Genomic DNA, 17949 nt, shown 5'->3' with positions numbered 1-17949 from the left:
GCGGACCAAAGTGGCCGGGTATTCTGAAGTTTAGCTTAGTCGTGCCTTCTTCAGCCAGAGACTTTTACGTACTCTTGCCAAGGCATTTCTTAACATTTTGAGAAGCTGGGTTTCTCTTGTATAGACGTAACTAAGTCTTCCGATAATACAGAGCATGCGTTAGTCTCAGAAGTCTAGAATAGCTGTGTCTTCTTCTGCTGTAGATCTTGTTATTTCTTGATTTTCTATCTTTTTGTGTAGCATTTTATTCTTTTTTTCTAAAGCTGCCTTCAAGGTCAGGGTGTGAGCCTTTAATATGGTCATGTCTTCTTTAGCCAGATACTTTTTCTTACCCTTAGCCAGGCATTTCTTTATATTTTTTAATAGCTGTGTCTTTCTTATGAAAAACAAAGACTATGTTTATGAAGAATACAGTACATGTGCTAGTCTCTGAAGTTTAGAACAGCTGTGTCTTCTTCTGCATCCTGATCTTCTCCATATGTTGTTTTTTTCTGATAAAAGCTGCCTTTGTGTTCATGGTGTTGGCCTTTTGTATGATAAGCTGAATTATGTAGAAAATCTCTTTTGTTTTCAAATTTCAAGTCACAATTTTTCTCTTCCTCTTTCCTCTTTGTATTCTTTTTGTATTCACACGCAGTTTGCATGATTTAAATTAGCCAATCAGGTCAAAGAACTCTAACCTTGACATTGGAAAACTGACATGGACATTTTTCACAGAGTTTTCATTTGCAGAAATTTGTTTCCTCTTTGTCTGAAATTTTAGGAAGTCTTGGAATTCTTATTTTAGCCAAATATTGTAGTTCATTTAACAAGTTTAAAACATATTTTGAATGGAGTTTGGACTCTAGCCTCTTTTCTCGTAAATTGATTTTTTACAGGGTGTAGGCCTTTTTTATGATAAGGTGAATTATGTGCACATTTTAATTGGATTTACTTATGTTCTATTGACCCCAGGACCCCAAGGAGTGACAAGCACCAAATTTCTCTTCTTAGTATCACCCCTGATTCAAACAATAAGGTCACGCAATTTGAGGAAATGATCACCAACTAACGGAACTTTTGATTGCTAAAAAAATTCTCCTTGGCAGCACCTAAGAAAATATGTAGGGAACAGTATGGAGAATATGCATCATGATTACTGTGGAGTCTCTGTGGCAAAGTGGTAGAGCATCGGAATGCGGAATCCAAAGGTCTGAGCTTTGATTCCTCATGGGGACTCAGAATTTTTTCTTTGTCCCATGCTCAGGTCAAGAGGAAAAAAGCATCTTTCTCTATTTCTTTACTGAGCTCAAAATTCACCATCTCTCTTATTTCTATCTACAAACATTACACTTTCAACATTGCTGATCCTAGCAGTATGCAGGACATGTGTTGTATGAACTTCGTAATTGACCTTGCTCACCGTGGAGTCTCTGTGGCTCAGTGGTAGGGCACGGGAGCGCGGAATGTAAAGGTCTGAGGTTTGATTCCACATGAGGACTCAGAATTTTTTCTTTGTCCCACACTTGTGACAAGACAAAAAAACATCTTTGTCTATGCATCGTGATGTTAGAGTGTGATGTTAGGGTGTAAAGGGTTAAAGGGCAGATACAAAGATGTTGCCACCATTAACATCTTTCTTATTTTATCATATAAAATGGACTCCATGTTGTTGTGGGTCCGTACAATGATAGATCACAGAAGATATCATAATGTGCTAAGAGCATCTGTGCCATTTTTTGCTCTTACCACATTTTGATAGCATCTGTGATCTATTACTGAACAGGCGCACAGCAACATAGAATTAATTTGTTAAACAGGGAGTGGAATTAATCTTTGTGCCCAAATTACTCCAAATTTTTGTTTCCACTACCCTGGAAATCTGTATATTTTTTTCTGTCTTTTTGGAGACCTTCACTTACCCTTGGCCAGGCATTTCTTTAAAGTCCAAGATTGCAGGATCTTGTTCAGCCACACTTGGAACAGGCTTTTCCTTATAATCCAAGATGGTAGAGTCTTGTTCAGCCACATTTGGAACAGTCATTTCCTTAAAGTCCAAGATTGCAGGATCTTGTTCAGCCACACTTGGAACAGGCTTTTCTTTATAATCCAAGATGACAGGGTCTTGTTCAGCCATGTTTGGAACAGGCATTTCTTTATAGTTTAAACTGACTGGATCTTCAGCTGCACTTTGTGACTTAGTTTCTTCTTTTCTTCTTTGCTTTCTTGGTTTTCTCTTTTTCTTGATCTTGGACTTTTTCTTATACCCATGGTCTTCTTCACCCACACTTGGGGTTGGACTTTCAACTTTTTGACCTTTTTCGGTTGTACTTGGGTCAGGACTTTCAGCTGTTTGATCTTTGTTGGTTGCGCTCTGGCCAGGACTTCCAGCTTCTTGATCTTTTTCAGTTACACTTGAGCCAGGACTTTCAGCTTTCTGATCTTTTTCAGTTACACTTGAGCCAGGAATTTCAGCTTTCTGATCTTTTTTGGTTGCACTTGGGCCAGGACTTTCACCTTCTTTATTGTTGTCGGTTGCACACTGGCCAGGACTGTCAGCGTTTTTGTCTTCTTCAGTTACACTTGAGTCAGTACTTTCAGCTGTTTGAACCTTGTCACCTACAGTCGGGCTAAGACTTTTCACCTTTTGATCTTTTTCAGTTACACTTGAGGCAGTACTTTCAGCTGTTTGATCCTTGTCACCTACAGTTGGGCTAAGACTTTCAACTTTTAGACCTTTTCCAGTTACACTTGAGTCAGGGCTTTCAGCTGTTTGAACCTTGTCACCTACAGTTGGGCTAAGACTTTCAACTTTTAGACCTTTTCCAGTTACACTTGAGTCAGGGCTTTCAGCTGTTTGAACCTTGTCACCTACAGTTGGGCTAAGACTTTCAACTTTTAGATCTTTTTCAGTTACACTTGAGTCAGTGCTTTCAGCTGTTTGTACCTTGTCACCTACAGTTGGGCTAAGACTTTTGACTTTTGGAACTTTTCCAGTTACACTTGAGTCAGTACTTTCAGCTGTTTGAACCTTGTCACCTACAGTCGGGCTAAGACTTTTCACCTTTTGATCTTTTTCAGTCACACTTGAGGCAGTACTTTCAGCTGTTTGATCCTTGTCACCTACAGTTGGGCTAAGACTTTTGACTTTTGGATCTTTTCCAGTTACACTTGAAGCAGTACTTTCAGCTGTTTGAACCTTGTCACCTACAGTCGGGCTAAGACTTTTCACCTTTTGATCTTTTTCAGTTACACTTGAGGCAGTACTTTCAGCTGTTTGATCCTTGTCACCTACAGTTGGGCTAAGACTTTCAACTTTTAGACCTTTTCCAGTTACACTTGAGTCAGTGCTTTCAGCTGTTTGTACCTTGTCACCTACAGTTGGGCTAAGACTTTCAACTTTTAGACCTTTTCCAGTTACACTTGAGTCAGGACTTTCAGCTGTTTGATCCTTGTCACCTACAGTTGGGCTAAGACTTTCGACTTTTAGATCTTTTTCAGTTACACTTGAAGCAGTACTTTCAGCTGTTTGAACCTTGTCACCTACAGTCGGGCTCAGACTTTTTACCTTTTGATCTTTTCCAGTTACACTTGAGGCAGTACTTTCAGCTGTTTGATCCTTGTCACCTACAGTTGGGCTAAGACTTTCAACTTTTAGACCTTTTCCAGTTACACTTGAGTCAGTACTTTCAGCTGTTTGAACCTTGTCACCTACAGTTGGGCTAAGACTTTCAACTTTTAGACCTTTTCCAGTTACACTTGAGTCAGTGCTTTCAGCTGTTTGTACCTTGTCACCTACAGTTGGGCTAACACTTTTGACTTTTGGATCTTTTCCAGTTACACTTGAAGCAGTACTTTCAGCTGTTTGATCCTTGTCACCTACAGTTGGGCTAAGACTTTCAACTTTTAGACCTTTTCCAGTTACACTTGAGTCAGGGCTTTCAGCTGTTTGAATCTTGTCACCTACAGTTGGGCTAAGACTTTCGACTTTTAGATCTTTTTCAGTTACACTTGAAGCAGTACTTTCAGCTGTTTGAACCTTGTCACCTACAGTCGGGCTAAGACTTTTCACCTTTTGATCTTTTCCAGTTACACTTGAGGCAGTACTTTCAGCTGTTTGATCCTTGTCACCTACAGTTGGGCTAAGACTTTCAACTTTTAGACCTTTTCCAGTTACACTTGAGTCAGTACTTTCAGCTGTTTGAACCTTGTCACCTACAGTTGGGCTAAGACTTTCAACTTTTAGACCTTTTCCAGTTACACTTGAGTCAGTACTTTCAGCTGTTTGTACCTTGTCACCTACAGTTGGGATAAGACTTTTGACTTTTGGATCTTTTCCAGTTACACTTGAAGCAGTACTTTCAGCTGTTTGAACCTTGTCACCTACATTCGGGCTAAGACTTTTCACCTTTTGATCTTTTTCAGTTACACTTGAGGCAGTACTTTCAGCTGTTTGATCCTTGTCACCTACAGTTGGGCTAAGACTTTCAACTTTTAGACCTTTTCCAGTAACACTTAAGTCAGGGCTTTCAGCTGTTTGAACCTTGTCACCTACAGTTGGGCTAAGACTTTCGACTTTTAGATCTTTTTCAGTTACACTTGAGTCAGTGCTTCCAGCTGTTTGTACCTTGTCACCTACAGTTGGGCTAAGACTTTTGACTTTAGGATCTTTTCCAGTTACACTTGAAGCAGTACTTTCAGCTGTTTGAACCTTGTCACCTACAGTCGGGCTAAGACTTTTCACCTTTTGATCTTTTTCAGTTACACTTGAGGCAGTACTTTCAACTGTTTGATCCTTGTCACCTACAGTTGGGCTAAGACTTTCAACTTTTAGACCTTTTCCAGTTACACTTGAGTCAGGGCTTTCAGCTGTTTGTACCTTGTCACCTACAGTTGGGCTAAGACTTTCGACTTTTAGATCTTTTTCAGTTACACTTGAGTCAGTGCTTTCAGCTGTTTGTACCTTGTCACCTACAGTTGGGCTAAGACTTTTGACTTTTGGATCTTTTCCAGTTACACTTGAAGCAGTGCTTTCAGCTGTTTGATCCTTGTCACCAACAGTTGGGCCAGGACTTTTGACTTTTCGATCTTTTTCAGTTACACTTGAGTTAGGACTTTCAGCTGTTTGATCCTTGTCACCTACAGTTGGGTTAGGACTTTTGACTTTTTGATCTTTTTTGGTTACACTTGAGTCAGGACTTTCAGCTGTTTGATCCTTGTCACCAACAGTTGGGCTAGGACTTTTGACTTTTTGATCTTTTTCAGGTACACTTGAGCCAGGACTTTCAGCTGTTTGATCCTTGTCACCTACAGTTGGGCTAGGACTTTCAACTTCTTGATCTTTTTTAGTTACACTGGAGTCAAGATTTTCAGCTGTTTGATCCTTGTCACCTACAGTTGGGCCAAGACGTTGAACTTTTTTATCTTTTTTGGTTACACGTGAGTCAATACTTTCAGCTGTTTGATCCTTGTCACTTACAGTTGGGCCAAGACTTTGGACTTTTTCATTTTTTTCGGTTACACTTGAGCCAGGACTTTCATCTTTATGACCTTTTTTGGTTGCACTTGAGTCAGGACTTTCATCTTTTTGACATTTGTCACCTACAGTTGGGCCAGGACTTTCAGTTTTTTTATCTTTTTCTGACTTTTTTTCTTCTTTTCTTCTTTGCTTTCTAGGTTTTATCTTTTTCTTGATCTTGGACCTTTTCTTATACTCATGGTCTTCTTCAACCACATTTGGGGTAGGACTTTCAACTTTTTTACCTTTTTTGGTTGCACTTGAGCTAGGAATTTCAGTTTTTTGACCGTTTTTGGTTCCACTTGGGCCGGGACTTCCAGCCTTTTTATCTTTTTTGGTTGCACTCTTGCCAGCACTTTCAGCTTTATGATCTTTGTCACCTACACTTGGGCCAGGACTTTCAACATCTTTATCTTTGTCAGTTACACTGGAGCCAGGAATTTTCTTTTGATTTGAACGAGTTTTATGTTTGTCAGTTGCACTTGCGCCAGGAATTTTCTTTCGATTTGGAGAAATTTTATCTTTGTCAGTTATTCTTGGGTCAGGAATTTTTTTGTGATTTTGAAAAGTTTTATCTTTGTCAGTTACACTTGGGCCAGGGTTTTCCTTTTGACTGTTTGAAACTTCATTTTTCACAGCCACACTACAAGGTAAAGAAATTAATTGTTTTAATTCACCCTAGCCTGCTAGCATTCCCTCCCCCCCTCTCCTGCTATTTCCCTCACATCCCTTTTCTCCCCCAACCAACTCAAACCTTCCCTTCTCTCCCAACATCTCCCATCTCCCCTACCCTGCCCTCCCCTCACATCCTCTCTCTTCTTCTTCACTCCCCCCCCCTCTCGTGTAAATTGTTGAGTCCAAATTGTATAATTTTGCTGCGTGAACTTTCGCATTTTGTTTCAAACACCCATAAGTAACGCAAAAAGTGCATGCGTGTCTTTTTTTTTTTTTTTTTTTGAAGCATTAGGGAAAGTCTGTGAATTGAAAGAAAATCTTTGCTTTCTTTCTACGTCACTGAGCGTAGAGAAAGAAGGGACGAATATCTAGAGCTCAGAATTGTATTTTCCCCACTAGTGTTTTTTTTCCCTGAGATTTAAAATTTGGTCATTAAATAACGGATTCTGTTCAGAATGTGTTTCTTTGTTTTCAAAATGCCAACCATTGTAATAGTTCTGGAATTTCGAGTTACTTTTTCGAGATACTTTTTAGCGCAAGATCGGCCCGTTCGACAAGAAGAAAATGTACGTTTTCCGTCGTAACATCGTGACATTTTTGCCAGTTTCGTGCCCTACCTTTCTTCTCTTTTAAAATATCCAAAAAATATTAACGCATGTAAAGCTTCTATGAAGGTGCGCCAAAATGTTACCATCGGCATTTTGACGCTTACTTTCCTCACTGAAAAATGGATCTCCTCTGATTTAACGTCATAATCAGATTATTTTCATAAGCGCGCATTCGAACGATTTTGCGCCAGCGATGACAAGAAGTCGGAGATAACCGAAATTTTGCCCTTACGCAACCGTGATTGCATAGCTTTAAACAAAATTGTTATTTTCCAAGCTGTTTAGGTCACGCTAGGTCAACAACCCGAGTTAAAAGTTTATAGTTGGACTCTTTTTAATACATATTGTTTTCTTTTCCAGGCCCCCACCTGGTACGCGGCCATGTTTTATCAGCGGTTGGTCTCTGTGGAGACTGCCAGATTTAGTGAAATCCATGGTAACGGATCAAAACAAATGGAAAAACGGGATTTCAGGTCGCCAAAAGTGCGGGGCATTTGACCTGCGCTCCTTAGCTTGTTGAATGAGCAACCCCTAGATCGCCTAGTGCTAAGACAAAAAAAGTCGACAACCTGAGACTACATGGGGCAAAAAAGCACCAATGTATGATTAAATAAGATTTATCAGCGAACACTTGTGCATTAAACTCGCTAAATTACAATATTTTTTACATAGATTTGTCTTTCGCCAACTAATGTAAAAATTCAAATAAATTTAAATAAAGCTAAGATCTACTTTTTAAAATAAAAATTTCATTTGTGAAGACGTAACACTTTTTTTTACCGATGAGCTATAAGAGCTTGACTAGTTTTGTCTCGTAAGTGCCTTTTTTCTGTTGACGACTTGCGTCAAGACACGATTAGACGGAGCAAAAAAAAAAAGACATGGCGAAGTAGAACTTCACTCTCTGATGGCCTTGTAAGTGTATGGAATGCATCATGCGAATGGAGGCAGTAGAATACTGTAGAGACCTTCTTCCTCTTCCGTTTTGCATTTCTATCGCTCGCTTTGGAGGGTGTTGAGAGAATAAAAACTGAAAAAATGGCAACAAGTAAATCTGAACAATCACGCGAACGTTTTCAAGTTAAATGGCTTTCATTTTCCATCAATGAAAATACACCATCAAGCGGACTGACGAGTCCAGAGACTGCAAAATGTCGCCATCTGAGTTTTCAAAACATAGTTTAACTATTTCTAAACTGACGGTGCGATTGGCTTGAAGTGCAATTGGCCACCAGCCCCAGAACCAACGACAGGCGTTATTTACAGAAACATCTTTTGAAAGAAACGGGCTACAAAGAATGTTCGAACAAGCACTGTCAGGCTGAGCTATCCTTTGTGTTGCATATCAAGCTTTGTTAGTTTTTATGCTCTGTACTAGTGCAAACTCAAATTTCCCTCTGATTTTTTTCTCACCAACGCTTTAAGACAATGGCGCGATCATTGCACTGGCTTCTTAATTATAATTGGCTGCATTCATCGTATGATGGTTTGATTCTCACTTTCAATTGGTTTAGTTCGGCGGGTTAAAATGCAAGTTGAGATGCGTCACCGCGCTCGACAAAGTTGAAAAATTTGGCTTTGAATCCCATCCATATTGGAAATTGTAGCGATTTTGCCTTCTTTGATGGATCTAGTTACGGTTTTAGCGACACTGAACACTAAAGGAAAGAAATCTGGGTTATTTTTCAAAGTAAGTAAAATCAGCTGTTTTGTTTGAATCGAGGGTTGGTTCACTACAACTGATTTTGAATAGAGGCGCACGTTGGTCTGGTGGATTATAGTTGAAAAACAAAATTACTGAAATTTCCAGTTTTCTTTTCTATTGTTGTTGAATTTTTTGTTGATGTACAATCAGGTGTCTTCCGTTTTAGTTGAGTTACAAATTTTTCATCTAGTTTCCTCAACAAATCTGAAAAAAATCGTGCGAGTTATGAAAGATTTGCGGGTATGCTCTGAGAAGAGATTTGTAATCATCTGCAAAATGATACAAATCCAAATTTTACCTTAAGTTTTTTTTTATACTTGTCTGTCAAAATGACCCCAATGACCCTGTATATTGTAGATTTATACTCAAGATTGTGATTGGACCAACAACAGGTGATGCTGGAGTGCTGATAAATTTCTACTATTTCTCAACCTTCCCTGGATCTTGTGTACTTAAGGTATCTGTCGTGACATTCCCTTTAAGACAATACTCTTCTTACCTGGTTTGCTCTCAATTAAGATATTCATAGCTTTCCTTCTTAAGCTCTTGACCCATTCATACAGAGAAATATCCTTCATTTGAATCTCTTGTGAGGTGACAAGCATCTTCATCTTCTGCTGGAATGTCCAGCCACTAGGATTTCTTTTTGCTTGTTACATAGTAATTTCTTCAATGAGAATCTCTTGGAAGGTGATGTCAGCCTAATAAATAAGTGTCTTCTGGTACACTTTCAACTTCTGTAGCCAAACTTATAAGTATGTTCATGTGCTATAATTTTAATTAATACATTAGACTTTATAGAAAATCTGATTGGTCAAGAGTATTCAATTTACATACCATAGCATGTGAATTTGACACGACTTGATGTTGTGATACTACTCCTAGGTGTAGAGTTCTCAAACTTTTGCAAACTCAGGGAGAAATTATTCTTCAGCAGATTGTTTAAAAAATGTAATAGCTATGATTCAAACTCGTTATCAACAAATGGGACTCCTGCTTCATGGTTGTTCAACTTTGTAATCACTTGTATGATTACGGACCAAATGGGACTTCACTCACTCCCACTACCATTATTAAATAACTTAGAATTGGGAAATTATTTTCCTCAAACAGCTAAAATGATTACATGGCGAAATATGTTAATATAGCCACCACACGATTAACAATTTAGTGATCAAAAATACGTATGAAATGTAATAGTTGCCCTCACTACCTTTGCAACGGACCAAGAGTGCATGTGCAGCTTCCTTCCTTCAACTACACACAAAGTCCGTACTATACATGACAGAGGCTTGTTTTTTTTATGGCCATGAAAAAAAGACCGGGTCCGTAACTAACAATAGCGATCTCGAACTGAGTTAGTGGTATATATGTTATTAGTTCCCGTACATTCACACTTTGATTGTTTCCACACATTACAACAAACATTTTTTCTCATATTCTCCAATATTTTGTTGTAAAAGAGGGTGTACAATGACCTCAAAACTCAGCAATTCTCCCTTTATGGTAGTTAGCACTACCACAAATTGTACAACAACCAGAGATAAAACAGTTCTTGGAAAAAAATTTTTTTTTTTAATCAAACTAAATCTTCAACAAAGTTTGTATTTTGTACGTATTTTCTGTTTACCTGTGAAACGATTTACAGCAGTAGTTTATGTTTCACACAGCTTACCTTGTATACCTTCAAAAAAACAAATTGTATAAGTAGGCTGTTTCTACCCATTCCAAACTACAATGGGGAAGTTTTACATAAAAATGGTGCTAGTAAAGCAAACAATTTCATATGAAAAGTTGTCCATAATGTTAATATCATAATTATCACTGATTGAATGTTTCCTAAACCTTCAAAAGTACAATTTTCCCAACCATTATGAAAGCCTAAAGAATATAATTACTTTTTTGCATGGACCCATCCTTTATTTATGTATCAGTATGCAACTTTAAACAAATTGAATAGAAAATATTACACCATACCAAAGCAATCCCAAAATGGATCTCAGAATTAATATAAAAATAGCCAACATACTTCAAATGTATGCACACCAGGAGTAAAAATGAACAATGCAAAATGTAGGTGCAAAGTGGTAGATATTTACTAAGCTGCACAATAAATATCCAGCACTTTCACCCCAACATTGTTTTGTTATATATCACACAAAACCCCAAAAAGTCAGTTTATTTCTGTTAATATAGCAAAAGATGGTTGCAAATTAAATTGTTGACCTACAATTTTGTCTCTTTGGCCGTTGGGAGGTGAACAGTACTAGTTAATCTCTTCTAAATCAGCCAATCAGCACATGCCAAAAGAACTATTCACATGTGAGGTATATACTTATTATAAATAATAATATATCAAAAGTGCATTGAATATTGGGGTATCTAGATCTATGTAAACAGAGAAAGTATAATGATTCTTATAAGATTTTTGGCTTACTTAAGACCCTGAATTATGTTACATGTGACTAAATACCTTCTGATGTCCACTAAAAGGAACTTATTATCAAATAAATAAATTTTTGTATTAAATGTCATCTTCAAATTCTTCAGGTATTGCGCTCAATAAACGAGAATACCCTGCTGTCCTTTTATTTGGAGGTGTTCTTGATTTCCATCGAAGGCCTCTTGCTTTCATGAAACTAAACTTTGTGTTACTGTTATAATCATCTAGTGTCCACCAGTGATCTCTGTTTTGCCATGGCCTGGTGTAGAATAATACGCCACCAAGGACCAGACATAAAAATATTACACTTCCCAGAGCCCATGCTGCATTCGATGTATCAAATTTGTGGTTGCTTGTCACCCTCTCATTCACTATCACAAACTCTTCTGTGTTTTGTATTGAGATAGATCCTTGGCTGCTTTGCCTCTCATTTTCTTGAGATGCATCTTGCTCTATGCCACTTGTGGATTGACTCTCTCCTTTGCGCGACTTGATCATTGACTAATTAAAAAAACAAACAAACAAACAAAAAACAGTACATACAGAACTTTTTAAATAATTCCAATCATCCTGGAATACTCTAAATACAGAGTGCAAGACTCTCAGGTAAAAATTCCTTCATCGACACATGTGCATGGTACCTTTAGGTAATAGTGGAGAGCTTCACAATTGGACCCCTAAGAGTGATTAGCATCTAATTTCTCCTTATGATATCAGACTTGATCCAAACATTAAGGTCACAAGAATCAAGGAAGTGATCATTAACTTGAGAAGCTGTTACACACATCCTCCTTGTCAGGAATTGTACAGAGGAAAGAATGGCTTGGACGCCTGTATTTACAGTAATCAAGGGTGTCAGTAACAATTTCTCATCAACAGCAAGTAAACCCTAACCCTTGTTTACTATCCTAGGTCTCAATTACAATCTTTGGAGAGAAGGAGGTAAATTTTTGCCATGCTTTATTTTGCAATTTTTTGTTCCCATTGGAACTTGTTTCTAGGTACTAAGGACAATTCACAAAATTAAAAAAAAACCAAAACCCACAAAATTTTCATGGTGCAGAGTTGGAAGCATTTGATTGTGTAGTTGGATCCTCCAAGTGAAATAAGTACTGAGAAGGACAGTAGTAGTTACTGATGGCTCACTAAGGCTGTTGTAAGGTTACTGGTAGTCACTTCTACTGATAACAGTCCTCCATAGGATTACTGCACAATCAAACATCACTACCATGTTCAAAGCACATCACTGAAATCTGCTTACATTTATGTTATCAGGACAGAGGAGAGTGTCATGCTTATCTGAAACTGTTTCAGCTTGACTCTTAATTCCATCTTTATATTGCCCATTTTCTGTTACATGAGTAGCAGGGCCCTTCATGGCCTTTTGCTTGATCCACTCTTTTCCTTTTTCAATATCTACTTCTGATGATGAATAGAAGCAGCTCCATGCTACCATGACAATTGGCTGAAACACAAACACAAACACAACACCAAATAAGACAAACTAATTCTTGAATTTCTTGGCCAATTTCCTCAAATTCAGGAATCAAATATCGCATTAATGAATAGCCCAATACTGCAAGAACCTCTCCAAGTTTCCTTGTTATGAAGTTGTAGGGAGTATCATGTCTCTTTCTTAACAAGATCCTAATCCATCAAAGATTACCCAGGGTATTAAATCAGAATGCATTTGGAAAGAAAGAAACTTTGAGGGTAAAACATCGGCCGAGAAATTATAAAATAAACTGATTCCTTCTAAGCCTCACTGGGTCACAAACATGTCTTTTACCATTCACTATCCAGCACACCAACCAATAAATAAAATGAAGTACTAAATTTTGTCTATTTGCAAGCTTATCCCCCTTTCTGTATCATTTCTATAAGAAAATAGGAGTATTGCTAGTCTTCCAAGAATTGGATGTTAGTCTATTGCAGGGTCCCCCCCCCCTCCACATGCATATCATCGCGCCTCCTTACCAGTTAGCTGGTAACCATTTATTTACACTCTTGGGTGGAAAGAGGTACTGTGGGAGGAAATTTTATTTTTCTTGTCCAATAACACAACATAATGACCTGACCAAATCTTGCTCTTAGACCCAGACCATGTCAACCATACATACAACAATTGCAGATATGGGGTTCTGGGTATATGTTCACATAGTTATTCTATTCTTGCATAAAATGTCTGTTGAATCTCTCAACCCTTTAACTCCCAGATCGAATTTGTAATTCTCCTTACTGTCAACCATACAATTCTTATGTTAGTTCAGAGAATTTAGTATTGGATCAACTACTTATTCCCAAATTGACATTTTTCTTAATTCTCATCACTTATATGGTTGATATTGTATTGATATTTTAAGGAGAAATTCTGTCTTGGTCACTCATGGGAGAAAGATTAACAAAGGAGTTACTCTCTAATTTACTTAACACCAATAACAAATTTGACCACTCACCTTGCATGGATTTAGTCTCTCATAAGGTGTAATAACATGCCGTTGTAGACAACTGGTTGCCAATTTGCGTAGCTTCATTTTTTGCTCTGTACTGGCACATGGGTGGTAAAGGAATGCTACTCCCCCATGCTACAAGTAAAAATAGTGCCACCACCTCATTAGAGTCAAACTCCCAAGATCTAATTAGGATCTAATTAAGATCTTACATTTTCATGTTTTGTGTCTGTGGATTTAACCCTCTAATTAACTTTGTAAAGCCCTTAAATTGTAACCTCTGCACAGTGTGAAACCAAACCTTGTTTCAATCAGTGAGGGCCAAATCATCAAACATTTTCAACTTTTCAATCATCATGATTCCCAAAGATTTTTTCTTTCAGGAAGGAGATTGCAAGCTTGTTTCTTCAACTGTTGGAGGGTAATACAGTTTCCTTCTTTCAGTATTATCCACTAAAATTTACCACCTGTAGTAATTCTTATTACTGTCTAAAGGCACTTGGAATTCAGGAAATATCAAATGGAATTAATAGTGGCCATTAATTCAACAATCTGACTGAGTGATGTTGGGCAAATGATGTGTCAGCAGCTAATTGGCCAAAAAAAAAATTATAGTCATTGAATTTGTATTTATGGCTTTTGTAAGGATTGGAAATCCTTGTAAATCATCTTAGTTTACATAATAAACTCTAACAAAGTCCCAGTTCATTGACAATGCCTGTAACAACAAGCAATCGAGCAATTCTCTCAATATTTTAACCTAAAACATCACATCATTTGAAAAATATTATTTCCCCAAATTTGGCCAGTTACTGCTTTTCCTCAAATAAGCCCCTGCCCTCAAAAAAGCACCCATCCACTAGGCAATAATTTCAAACAAGTGCACCCCTCAAATAACACCCCCCTGTCTTCCTCACTTTCTTAAATAGTCGGGATGTAAGGGGAACCTGTTTATATTGCCACTTTATAACTTTTTGAGCCTCAAAAAAGAATAGTTTCTTTTCCATTTGAGCTATTTCTATCTCCATGTGCTTGAAGAGTTCCTCTATATAGGTTATCTGATCTTTTGATCTTTGTTCTATTGCTGTGCTAACTTAATAAGTGCCCCCCTAAATCGAGTGCATGTGTTCCATTAAGCACTTCCCAAAGACCAAAATTTTAAATTAGCCCCCAGGTGCTTGTTTAAGGAAATATGGCACATGAAGGATTATATTGATGTTCGAAATTTTACGCTATAGTGAAAACTCTTATTTATTAAAGTGGGCAAAACACTCACAAAACCGAACCAAATGGCACAAATTCAAAATACCTCTTTCCGTTTATTTCATTACCCATATCCTAAGCAACTGATACTTTCATAAATTTGAGAACTATTTATTATAGGTGCTTATACATACCAAAACAACACTTAACCATAATGACTTGGGAAGATACTTGTACTCTCCGTACTTGGGTCTTGTTTTATACCTCTTGTCACTAGTAAAAATAAACCATATATTACACCATTCAGATGTTCATTATTTATATGGATATAATATGGAAAAGAAACAGAAATTTATTTAAAACAATATCAGTCTAACAGAACAATGCCCAATTTGCTACAGTATGTTGAAAACTGTGAAAAGAAACACCTACCAAACTTGTTGAGTAAGTTTACAAAATGTCAGTTTCAAACCAGACATTTATTAATATAATTTATCTGTTTCTTGTTTCCTCTTCCCTTTGTTAAATTTTTTTTCTCTCATTTTGAATACAGTAACAAGAAAGGAAACAGTTGCTACAGAAGTGAACAGTATTAATTTCTTGGCAAACTAATTTTTAATTTTTTTTTTCAAAAATAAAGATGTGATCAGAGCCCACCTGAGGTCCTTGTATTGGCAATGCAATGGATCGCCCACACAGATGAAAGGCTGGAAATTTAACAATAAATATTTAATACTGACATAGATATTGATGAAAAGCCAGAATTTATCTTGTTTCAAAAACATTGTATCTTTAGCACACACAGTGAGTATACCATCTACATTTTCACAGTGGATGTCAATATTGTCATGGTAACCTAACTTATCAACATCATAAATTTACTTTTCAAGAAGAGTTTTTTCACTCTACTGTACATGAAAAAATTATGCGCTTCTGAGTGGCTGAAAACAAATGTAATCTCATGTAACATGAGTACAGAGTTGTAACATGAGTGTAAATTACAAATAGTGCATGTGCGCTGCAAAAATTTACATTTGCCTTGATTTTCTGTAATGTTTTCCATGTACATTATTAGCAAGTAAGAACATTGTTTCTCAAGCAATTTGGTGCAATAAGCACTTATACATCTTTTGATGACAAAAAATTGCACTTGCAACTAGCCCTACAGGCTCATGCATGCAATTTTATTGTCTTTTTGAAAATTTACTTGTGCTTACTAACACAAAATTGCATTTGAAATCATGTTATTACCTACATATATAACACCACAAAAGTTGTCTTCAATTTTTTTGTTTGGAAAGAAAGGCATTTTTTAACTTATTTTAAGGTCAGAACTTGAGGTTACGGCAGCATTTCTGCAAGTTGAGTTTAAAAGCAGGTATTATCTAGTCTAAACTTACATCATTATAATTGTAACACATTGCTGTTGTGACGTTATCATCTGTTTCCTGTGTAAAATAAAATTTAAAGAGGAGATATCCTAAGAGTAATGCAATGCTATTTTAAATTTCTCCTTAACACTTTGTTAAAGATCTTAACCAGATAGAAGAGTTTCCAATAGTTTTTTTTTAAAGGATAGAGCCAATACTCGTTTCTTAACAATTAATATATACCTTTTACTAACTGAGTTCCAGGTCTGTACTGTAAGTTACAGACCAAGTTTTTTTGGCTTGGATTTATGGCCTAAGTGTGAGGTGCATGGGCCATAAATCCGAGCAAAACAAAAAACAAGGTTATTAAGTAACTTACAGTACTGATTGAGAAAATGAGGTCAGTAAGATATTGGTTATATTTCTGGGTTCAAATAGAAGGGGAAGATTTCATTTCAAACAAATATTTGACTTAAGTGGGCTGCACAGTGAAATATGACCCACTACATGGATAAATCATAGTGCGCATACTAACTGAGAGATATAAAAATTACTAGTAACAATTATTCACCAAAGTGGAGGTAAATAGTTGTTTAAGTATACACCAAACAAGTACTAAACAAATAGTTAAATTCTTTCAAAACACCAAAGAAATGGAAAGAAATTAAATTCCTGATGCATATTTTTGTCTCTTTGGATCTTAATCTGTCATATGTGACGTCTGTATAATTTTGTCACCTTTTACAAGAGTAGATTTATAATAAAAAGTAAGAAATGCACGAGTAACAAAATATATGCTGTACCTGTGGTGTTGAAGGGAAACCACTACAATTCCAATCAAAATTTTTTACATCATCAAATGTTAGCTCAGGCAAATTGTCCTACATCATGAAAAAAAACACATTTAAATCGTTAGTAGAAGTCTCACTTGATAATACCAAAAATATACAAAAAACTAAATGCATTAAGTCTTGGAGACACGTTCATAAATAACTACCATTGGAGAGGAAGACTTTTCAGAGCAACTCCAATTCATTATTTGTTTCTTGTACTGCTCAACTGAGAGTTTTCCATCGTCATCCTAAAAAAAACAATCCAGAGGTTATAATTAAATTTAACACGAACTTTGAGCTCAAAGGTGGAAGCAGCGATTGCAACAATACAACGTGTATACTACGTTTCGTTTTCATTTTGTCATTGACTTGAATTCTTTCAATGAAGTAATTTTTACGTAATTCATAACCACGAAGCCAAGTACACTTATACCTCTGTTAGAAAAGAGACGTACAAAATTTGCAAAATAAATGTGCACGCACGCTTTTAATATTTTCATGCACAAACACTTTTCTGTTTCATAATTAATAGATTTAAGTATTCTAAAATCTGAGAAAAAAAGGAATTAAAAAGCCCTTGATATCAAACTTAAATTAAAAAATTTAACGAGTGTATCTTCAACGTATATTTGGAAGCTTACATCGAAATCAAAGCTTATTGTTCCACCACTCTATCGTGAATTGACAGAGTTGCAACGTAATTTGGCATCTATTTAAACAGTCACTCCCTTTATTAGGAAAGTTCTGGGAAATAATTTTAAAATTGAAAGCTTTCTCGTAATACATAAATCGTAATTTTACTTTAAAAACTTTTCGGTCTTATCAAACCGACAAAATACCAAATAAGAAACTCAGCATGCAATTTTAATAGCCTCACCTTCGCTGTGTCACCTGTGGCCGTTCTTTCGGTGGGTCGTCCGGTCGAAATGGATTCTCTGTAACTACTTTTTGTGGTTAGCTCTAGCTCTTCAGATAACCTTCTTTTCGGTAAATAATCGAAATTGAGGAGAATTATTAAAACAACAATTGTGATACCTAAAATAACATAACCTGTACATTTCCACGAAGCCATGTTCTCGAAATATGCATACTACCACTACCTCCCAACAACGGCTTCTGGCCTCAAGAGACTGGGTTGAGGGAATAGCTTACAACAAATCCCTAA

The 17949-nt window shown here is 36.7% G+C and overlaps 1 protein-coding gene and 1 long non-coding RNA gene across 2 annotated transcripts; one reads left to right on the top strand and one right to left on the bottom strand.

Moving 5' to 3' along the window:
• Nucleotides 1–8332: 8332 nt before the first annotated feature.
• Nucleotides 8333–15966, top strand: LOC136279132 (uncharacterized). Its single transcript, XR_010716738.1, has 3 exons — nucleotides 8333–8470; nucleotides 13762–13799; nucleotides 15222–15966. It is a non-coding gene; the product is annotated as an uncharacterized lncRNA (long non-coding RNA).
• Nucleotides 10047–17893, bottom strand: LOC131773201 (uncharacterized). Its single transcript, XM_059089190.2, has 9 exons — nucleotides 17662–17893; nucleotides 16949–17032; nucleotides 16755–16832; nucleotides 15982–16029; nucleotides 15239–15288; nucleotides 14776–14854; nucleotides 13385–13513; nucleotides 12190–12393; nucleotides 10047–11429 (listed from the first exon to the last, which is right to left on the bottom strand). Exons 1-9 carry the CDS (start codon nucleotides 17854–17856, stop codon nucleotides 11010–11012), a joined length of 1287 nt encoding a protein of 428 aa, XP_058945173.2. The 5' UTR covers nucleotides 17857–17893; the 3' UTR covers nucleotides 10047–11009.
• Nucleotides 17894–17949: the final 56 nt, after the last annotated feature.

This window comes from Pocillopora verrucosa, chromosome 2 (assembly GCF_036669915.1).
Source record: "Pocillopora verrucosa isolate sample1 chromosome 2, ASM3666991v2, whole genome shotgun sequence".
Taxonomy (NCBI): Eukaryota; Metazoa; Cnidaria; class Anthozoa; order Scleractinia; family Pocilloporidae; genus Pocillopora; species Pocillopora verrucosa.
This window is presented reverse-complemented; position numbering and strand designations above follow the sequence as displayed.